This window comes from Octopus bimaculoides, chromosome 23 (assembly GCF_046866305.1).
Source record: "Octopus bimaculoides isolate indiv1 chromosome 23, ASM4686630v1, whole genome shotgun sequence".
In the NCBI taxonomy this organism is placed as follows: Eukaryota; Metazoa; Mollusca; class Cephalopoda; order Octopoda; family Octopodidae; genus Octopus; species Octopus bimaculoides.
The window spans coordinates 34,639,600-34,648,840 of NC_142950.1; the positions used below are offsets into that span (position 1 = coordinate 34,639,600).

At 39.2% G+C, this 9,241-nt stretch overlaps 1 protein-coding gene across 3 annotated transcripts in view; it reads left to right on the forward strand.

The window, feature by feature from the left end:
- Nucleotides 1-324: 324 nt before the first annotated feature.
- LOC106868166 (receptor-binding cancer antigen expressed on SiSo cells) overlaps nt 325-9,241 on the forward strand; it is a 10,524-nt gene continuing 1,607 nt past the window's right edge. The window contains exons 1-5 of one of the 3 annotated variants that reach the window (XM_014913311.3): nt 325-467; nt 3,910-4,084; nt 5,203-5,349; nt 6,289-6,369; nt 7,322-9,241. The exon at nt 7,322-9,241 is cut by the window's right edge and continues 665 nt beyond it. In XM_014913311.3, coding sequence (XP_014768797.1) covers nt 3,911-4,084; nt 5,203-5,349; nt 6,289-6,369; nt 7,322-7,534 — 615 coding nt within the window. In that variant the 5' untranslated portion in view covers nt 325-467; nt 3,910 and the 3' untranslated portion in view covers nt 7,535-9,241. Of the gene's footprint in view, nt 522-3,909; nt 4,085-5,202; nt 5,350-6,288; nt 6,370-7,321 lie in introns of all 3 variants that reach the window. The other 2 variants (XM_014913312.3, XM_052975936.2) reach the window with 2 other exon arrangements.

Here is a 9,241-nt window from a genome sequence, read left to right on the forward strand (position 1 = left end):
TACACATACACACATATATATATGTATATATGTATGTATGTATATGTTTGTGTGTTTATGTTTGTCCCCCCCACCAACTTCGCTTGACAACCGAGGCTGGTATGTTTACGTCCCCGTAACTTAGCGGTTCGGCAAAAAGAGACCGATAGAATAAGTACTAGGCTTACAAAGAAGAAGTCCTGGGGTCGATTTGCTCGATTAAAAGGCGGTGCCCCAGTATGGCCGCAGTCAAATGACTGAAACAAGTAAAAGAGTAAAAGAAAAAAAAAAATGAGTAATTTCGGATTAAACTCTAGTGTTGTCTCCCTTCGTGAAAAACCGTCTATAGTTATCTCCCATGCTGTATTTCCGGTTCCTATTTCGTTATTCATCAAACATGGAGTATAAACAGGTCACAGCCTTCATTCAGTGACTACAAACTTAATGCCTGGCTCATATTTCTCCTACGTGCATGTATTTTAAAAGAGGTAAACCATCGCCTGTTACTAATCTAACAAACTGACACAACTACTTCTGCTTAGGTAACTGTAATTAACGTGTAATCTCTCACTTTCCCCCTCCCCGTATATCATAAGTTTATACACCAGTCTGCTCAGCTTGGACACAGGTCGAACGAATGGTTTTGCTGCACAAATTGATCGTGTTGACCAGTTAAACCACACGCGTCCTGTGTCTTCTTTCGGCAGTGACACATTGTTCTCTCTTGCTAACTCACACCTAATGCATCTACCCCAATATATATATATATATATATATATATATATATATATATATATCGTTTGTAAAAGAAAACAAATAAATCCGAAAGAAGAGGCACATTCTAAGACGTAAAGCAAGATATATTAAAAATGGGGAAGCCTGGTTTATGGAATTACCTTAGGTTTTTCTCAATCACACAATTATAGGCGCGCTTCGTCGCACACATACCTAAGGTAATACCATAAACCAGCCTTCCGCATTTTCAATATATATATATATATATATATATATGATTTTATAACTGTTTCATTCTTTTCCCATGCAACTTGAAGTATCCTGGGGTCGTAGAACCAACTTATCTCGTCAGGCACCTGGAGGAACATGCCTGATTGGAAGGGTTCGTTGTACAACCCTACGAAACCTTAAGGTGCTTGAGTCCAAACTGTTATTAAATTATATATGTAAACTCTTACTAATTGTGTTGAATGCCACTTTCTTTCGTTTGTCCACTCAAGAGCATATATATATATATATATATAATGCAATATAACTGAAAAGTTATATGGCTTCTGGTGAATCAACAGATTATATATATGTATATATATATATATATATATATATATATATATGAACATCAATATTTCATACGTACACAAAAAACAACAGTAAACATTAATATGCTTTTAGAGTAACAAAACTTTTGGAATCTTTAAAGAAGAATGTCTTATTGTTTTTTTTTTTAAGATATCCGAACTAACTACGATTGTTGCGATGTAAATAAACATTTAAGAATTGCCTTCGAAACGAAATCACCGTTGATCTAAATTTTACTGAAAGTATATTAATTTCGTAATTTCCTATTCACAAACGAAACCTGTATTATAAAATTAAATAAACTCTTGAGTTAATTGTGTAGCTTCTTTCCCTGTGACAACCCAGTTTCTTCTCAAATTTCTTCTGTTACTACTTTCTGTAAAACTGGGAACTGGATTGAATGCAGTGTTAGGGACACACGGTGCTTGACATCAAGGTGTTCTCCGAGGTGGAACAGCTTTTAATGGTCGGTCTGCTTAATCGGGGTTGAACTAAACAATAGCAATAACGTTGTGATCATGTCCGGAGTGAACGAGGGAGCCTTTCTTATATGGTAACTTTATTTGCTAGAAACAGCAGTCAAATTATCTTGAGATCACACCTACTTTCTTAAAAATGAAAATGAAAGGACCCATGGGTTAATGTACTCTTGGATATGTTTTATCAGAAGAAAAAAAAAAAATTATAAGCAGGATGGTCACAGATGGGAGGCCTTTTATCATAGTTCTGTTTCACGACTCGGTGCTTCCTTAGACTTATATACTTCACGATAAAAATATTATTTTCGAAAACTATTGAGAAAATATAAAGAAGTTAAATGTCCAATGTTATATCTTTATAACAATAATTAATGATAATGAATAATTTTTGGTTTGGGGTTAATCTCGCTCCCAGTTAATAAACATGTCCACCACCTGGTCTTTTGGAGGTACCTTTATCGGAATGATTCAAGCGAAGGGTAATCTTTTAATTTAGCTCCATCCTTTCTTCCCCACCCTTCACGGAGGCTCCATTAAAGGGTTATTGACACGACCATTACTTCTTGATCAAAAAAATTCCAAAAGTAAAGAAAACACAATGTTGTTTTGCTGTTTGCCATTGAGAACAGCGAATGTTTACGAGGAATACAAGGGGCGTAACTGGAATGGTATGTTTGGCATCGTTTTGCTTTAGGTCAGACGTCATTCAGCAGACCTATGTTGAAAACCTTTCCAAATGTGATCATCCATGCTTACTTCATCATATAACGGACTCCATTATCCAATGTATTCGTCCTTTTACGATATACCCCCACCTCAAACAATAAACATCATTATACTTCCCAGCATGTCTAATTGAATTCACTGATAAATAGTGCTTTGTCATGGTGTCAGGAAAATTTACATAAACTAATTATGTCCCTTTTTTAAGACAATGGGGTAAGATTTAAGAGATAATTGACTATCTAGCAGGTCTAGTAACCATGTAGTGTTTGTATTGTCAGGAATTCCCTGTTGGAGAGACGAAATTAAGTGGTAGAATTTAGGTTCAGCTGCCAATAATGTGGAAGGAAGGCTTAACTCTTAGACATTTTACACTGGTCATATTCGGCTCAAATATTCTGTTTTATGGTCAATCTGGCCACTGACTCCTACCTTATTATGTCATTTGAAAAATAAACAATCATATAGAGGCACAGGTATGGCTGTGTGGTAAGAAGCTTGCTTCCCAACCATATGGTTCTGGGTTCAGTCCCACTGCATGGCACCTTGGGCATGTATCTTCTTCTTGAGAGTGGATATGGTAGATGGAAACTGAAAGAAGCCCATCGTGTATATATATATATATATATATATATATATATATATATATGTCTTGACAAAGTTGGTATGTTTATGTCCCCGTAACTAAGCAGTTCAGCAAAAGACCAATAGAATAAGTACTAGGCTCAGAAAAAATAAGACCTGGGGTCGATTTGTTCAACTAAAGCAAGTGAAAGTGTAATTATTATTAACATCTCAAAGCTATGAAATAATACATGATTAATTCAAAGCAATGTGAATTAACAAGGATTACATTTAACCGAATAATCTGCATCCTAAAGAATTTTTTAAAAATCCATGTTCTCAGCCACATACTTCTATCATAAAACATTTGGTTGCTATGACATTCTGTTGCACCCAAACATCTATTGTTCTGCTTATCGTCACTTCCTTTCATATTTCCTGCTCAAACATTCACTCTTATCAACTTTTATCACAAAAAGATTTGATCATATCAATTCCAATACATGTCATTTTGGTCTGTTGTTTATTTTATCTTGCCATCAAGCAACATTGCAGGGCATTGGGAGCAGAAACAACTGAAGGTGGAATAAAGTTTTGTATTAAAAAATAATAATCGATGGTAGTCAATTATTGTTGATCAAAAGTTCTCCATTTTCTTCTTAATTTAAATCTCTATATATATATATGTATGTATGTATATATATATATATATATAATATATATATATATATATATATATATATATATATATATATAAAAATATGTATATCCTATTTTATTGTTTAGGTGTGTGTTTTCACAATTTTGAAATTGTCTTTTTTTTTTTTATTCCTTTCCTGCCAACGAACAGGATGAAAATTTTAGTGAATTTTGTGAAGAAGATTTTCAACATTGTCTTTCTGATCCTGTCTCCAGTTCGTCGACTAATATGCCGGCGCCGACGACACTCCGATACTCCCATTTTACCCTTGAATGCTGTTTACAGTGCTCCTCCCACAGTCTCCACATCATCTTTACCTCCCGAAGTAAGATAAAACTATTTCGTTATGTTTTATTGTTTTATTCCTATTCTAGAACCAAACCAAATATATCGTAGACAGAATACAGAAGTAATTAGACGGTAGGTTAGCAGCAACATGAGGCTGAGGAACAAAATGCCATGTAGTATTTTTGTCTCTTTCTGTTGTAAAAGGTGTTACTAAGGGTGTCTCCATTTCTCATAGCATGAAGAATAAAACCACTTTCGGCAGTTAATGATGATGACATTTTGGGTGGATATAACTGCTTTCTGCTTATGATGGCTGACAACTTGAGCTTTATTTTTTTCACACTCTACCTATATATGTTTCAAAAATATCAGTACTCTTTCACATGACTTTGAGTATAGCTATAGATTAGTAGCAATTGGTGCAGGAGTGGCTGTGTGGTAAGAAGCTTGCTTCCCAACCACATGGTTCCAGGATCAGTCCCATTGCATGGCACCTTGGGCAAGTGTCTTCTACTATAGCCTCGAGCCGACCAAAGCCTTGTGAGTGGATTTGGTAAACGGAAACTGAAAGAAGCCCGTCGTATATATCAGTACATATTGTAAAGCTGAGTTTGTGTGTGTGTGTGTGTTGCATCTATAGAAATTCACACCTTACAAGATAGCAATCTGGGAGTCGCACCAGTGGATTCCTCATGGTCGAAAATACCCGGAATCGGCCGTGTGTGTGTGTGTGTGTGTGTCTGTATTTCTCAATGTGTGTGTGTTGCAATGTCTCTCTGTGTCTCTATTTCTGTATAGGAATGACTGTGTTTCTCTACTGTGTCTGTATTTCTATGTTTGTGTGTGTGTGGCTGTGTTCCTCTACTGTGTCTGTACTTTTATGTGTGCAGTTGTGTTTCTCAGTGCATGTGTATGTCTATATTTCTGTGTGTGTGTGTGTATGTGGGACTGTGTTTCTCTACTGTGTTTGTATTTCTATGTGTGTGTGTGGCTGTTTTTCTACTATGTCTATTTCTGTGTGTGTGTGTGTGTGTGTGTATGCATCTGTTTCTCACTGCATGTGTATGTCTATGTTTCTGTGTGTGTGCGTGTGTAGGGATTTTTTTCAGTGGCAGCAAATGTACCTTCCTTTCTAACCATCTAAAACCTCCTCAGGGTGAACTCCAGCCTTGGGAATCATGGGAAATGGAAGACTCTGAATATAAGTCCAGCAGAAACCGCAACAAAAGCGAGAATGGTGAGCAAGAGCCTGATATCGACTTCTTCCAAGACATGACACCAAAAATCAAGAAAACAGCTAAAGTAAGTTCTTTGGTTTTGCTTATGTTTTATTTATTCCTTTCTCCATCAATTTGTCTGAGATTCCCTTTTGTTCTGTGGATCTGAAAAAAGGTTTATTTGTGAGATGTGACAGCAAAAAAGAGCACACATTCACTCTCTGCATGTGATTAGACTCAGAAAGTTTGTGAGGAACCCATTGACCCAATTTGCTGACTTTTCTAATGGCACACAGGTGTCACTGAATGGTTGAATTAACAAATCCAAGATTCTCTGCTAGTTCCTCAACAGTTATGATGGCATTTTGTTCCACCAGGTTTTGCAGGACGTCCTCGTCAAGCTCTATAGATCTTCCAGGATGAGGCTCATCTTCTAGGCTGTAGTTTCTGGCTTGGAATTTCTGGAACCACCGTTGCTATTGACTTTCACTTATTGTCTGATCCCCATATACTGCATTAATATTCCTCACACTTTCCATTGTGTTGTTGCCTTTATTGAACTCATAAAGCAAAATATGTGGAATATCCTCCTTTGTCACTTCCATTATAGCTTTGAAAATATAACTTAAAATCGAACTACACTCTTAAAGGGCCTCTCCTTCAGAGTGAAAGGCAGATTGTATGATGCCTGTGTGTAAGCAGCTATGCTGCACCACAGTGAAACATGGGCTGTGGCTGTAGGGGACATGCGATGGCTTGAAAGAAATGAAGCTAATATGCTTTGCTGAATGTGCAATGTCAGTGTGCATGTACAACAGAGTGCAAGTGTCTTGAGAAATTGAGCATAAGAGGCATCAGATGTAGTGTGCAAGAGAGATGACTGCACTGGTATGGTCAGGTGATGCATATAGACGAGGACAGCCGTGTAAAAGAGTTTTTACTGCTCTGTCATGACAGACAGACTCCCTTGTTGTGTTATCATTGGTTTTTCCTTGCCTGCTGTCATTTATTATTTCTATTCCAGATCCTGGTCAAGAAAGACAACAATGAGAAACTTGAAAATCCAGCAAACCGTTTAGCAATGACATCAGAATTCCCTGTCACAGTAAGTTAATGAATACGTTTATATTATCACCATTGTTTTAACGATCACTTCTCCATGCTTGCATGAGTCGGATGAGAGTTTGCTGAGGCAAGATTTTTTTATGGCTTGATGCCTTTTCTGTCACTAATTTTCACCTGTTTCCAAGTAAGCAGGTATTTCACCATGACTAGGCATGTCTCGGAAGATTGAGCATGAAGGACACACTGCTTGCATAACAGTGGCACTTTTTACAACTAGGAAAGGAAATGGTAACATTCATGACACACCTCATGGTACCGGGTTCAGTCCCATCGCATAACACTTTGCGCAAGTGTCTTCTACTATAGCCTTCGGCTGACCAAAGCCTTGTGAGTGGATTTGGTAGACAGAAACTGAAAGAAGCCTGTTGTGTATATATTTGTGTGTGTTTGTCCCCCCGCCTCGCCACTTGACAACCAGTGTTAGAGTGTTTACGTTGCTGTAACTTAGTGGTTCTGCAAAAGAGACTGATAGAATAAGTACTAGGCTTAAAAAGTAAGACCTGGGGTCGATTTGTTTGACTAAAATCCAAGTCTATGTGTGTTTGTCAGTGTGTATGTGTAAGTCTGTGTGACTGTGTGTCAGTGTGTGTTTAAACCATTGTCATTGGTTATCTCTAACCTGTCCTCTCTCTCTCCCTTGTCTCTCTCTCCCTTGTCTCTCTCTCCCTTGTCTCTCTCTCTCCCTTGTCTCTTTCTCTCTCCCTTGTCTCTCTCTCTCTCCCTTGTCTCTCTCTCTCTCTCACTTATCTCTCTCTCTCTCACTTATCTCTCTCTCTCTCACTTATCTCTCTCTCTAACCTGTTCTCTCTCTCTCTCACTTATCTCTCTCTCTCACTTATCTCTCCCTCTCTTACTTGTCTCTCTCTCTCTCACTTGTCTCTCTCTCTCTCACTTGTCTCTGTCTCTCTCTCTCTCCTCTTCTTTCCTCGCAGCAAGACACTGAGCTCGGCATTTGGGAAGAGAACGGCAAATGCTGGGAGGAGGCCAGTGAAGACCTGTCCTGGCAAGTGGACGCCACAATCAAGGAGAAGAAACGAGCTGAGCGCGAAGCTCGCCAGCTGGAGCAGCTCCGCAAGAAACAGGAAAAGGAACTGGTCCGGGGCCTCAAGAAAGACAGCCCTTTTGCTGCCGTGCGCCTGTCGTGATCTTCCGCCACCACTGCTGCTGTCATTAGCCATCACCATCACCATCCATCCAGCATCGTCATCATCACCAGTGCCATCGTCATCACCCATTTTTAATCATCTGCATCACTGTTGCTGTTATTGTGTTCGTCTTCTCTTTTCTTGTTGTTGCTGTTCTTGTTGTTGCTGGTACTGCATGTCCATATCTCTTCCTCTCCTACCCGCCCATCCACCCACGTCACCTTGGCGATATGGGTAGCTGGGTGGGGTGTGTGGGGTGGTATGTGGGAGTTGCTAGTAGAATTCCGACCTCTTCCCCTTTGACCCCCCATCACCATCTGATCCCCACCCCAGGCACTCACACATGCATACACACACACACACACACACATAGACACACACACCCCTATTGCTTGATCTTCCAGATAGCTCTCCTACCACTACCAACACCACCATCACAGCAGCAGCAGCACCACCACCACCACCACCATTAAGGTACCAGTATTATTTGCTTCTTTGACACCGAGCTGACAAGAGAACCTGCTAGGTCACTCGGCCAACTAAAAATAACAGTCAAATTTTCCCTCAAATTAATCTGACATCTAAGAAAAGCATATTTTGGGTCTCTTGTACATCTGAAAAAGACAGGATGATCATCATGACTGGACTGCCTTTGACCTCTAGGTCAGCTCAGTCAATGCCTCGATAGGTGGTGCCACCTGTCTGCGGGATTTCTTTGTATTTCATTTATTCTTTCTTTTTGTTGTTTGATTTGCTAAGTCATTAATTAATCAATTATTTTACCTCGTTAGCATTCAGATTGCTCTGTCAAATGTAATGCTTATTTCATTCACATTGTTTTAAATTGATCTTGCATTATCTTTAAGATGACATTGTAGGGCAGATGTGAGAAGTTGGATCTGGCTAGTTTGAACATGAAGTAGGTAGACAATCTGGGCTGGATATAAACTGATTTAAATGCTAAAGGTTTAACTTTATAGCATTTAGATTGCTTTCAAATGTAAAGAAAAGGGTTAAGACCCCTTTCGGTCATGAATGACCCTGGGATTGCACCTAGAAAGTTCCCCTCCGAGGCACAAGTCCAGGCAAAGTTGTTTATGGAAGACCAGCAGTGGCCCCTGCATACCAGCCTCTCCTCTCCATGCCACTGATGTTATATCCAAGGGAAAGGCAAAGGGGCCGATACAGATTGGCACCAGTGACATCACAACTTATTTCTACACCTGAGTGAACTGGAGCAACGTGAAATAAAGTGTCTTGCTCAAGAACACAATGCACCACCTGGTCTGGGAATTGAACTCACTATCTCATGCTTGTGAGCCTGACGCTCTAACCACTGAGTCCTGCGCCTTCACTATGTAATGCTTATTGATTGACATTGGTTTGAATTAATCGTGCATTATCTCAGCTTTTTATTTTTAGAATGACATTGTATGGTAGGCGTGAGAGGCCAGATCTGGCCAGTTTGCACATAAAGACAGTTGGGCTGACACAGCAGGGTTTAAATGTTAAAAGAGGTGAAGTGAATATGGTTATTTAAATTTTTTTTTTTTTTTTTTCTGAAAGAGGGTTTAGTTTGGTCGGAGTTGTTTTATGAGATGGTGTGCATCTTTGAAGCTTTAGAAGTGGGTGTGTGGGGAAGACAAAACAAACAAAAAAAACCTTCAAATGTTGGCTGGTGGGGAGGTGGGGTAGGGTAGGGGACGT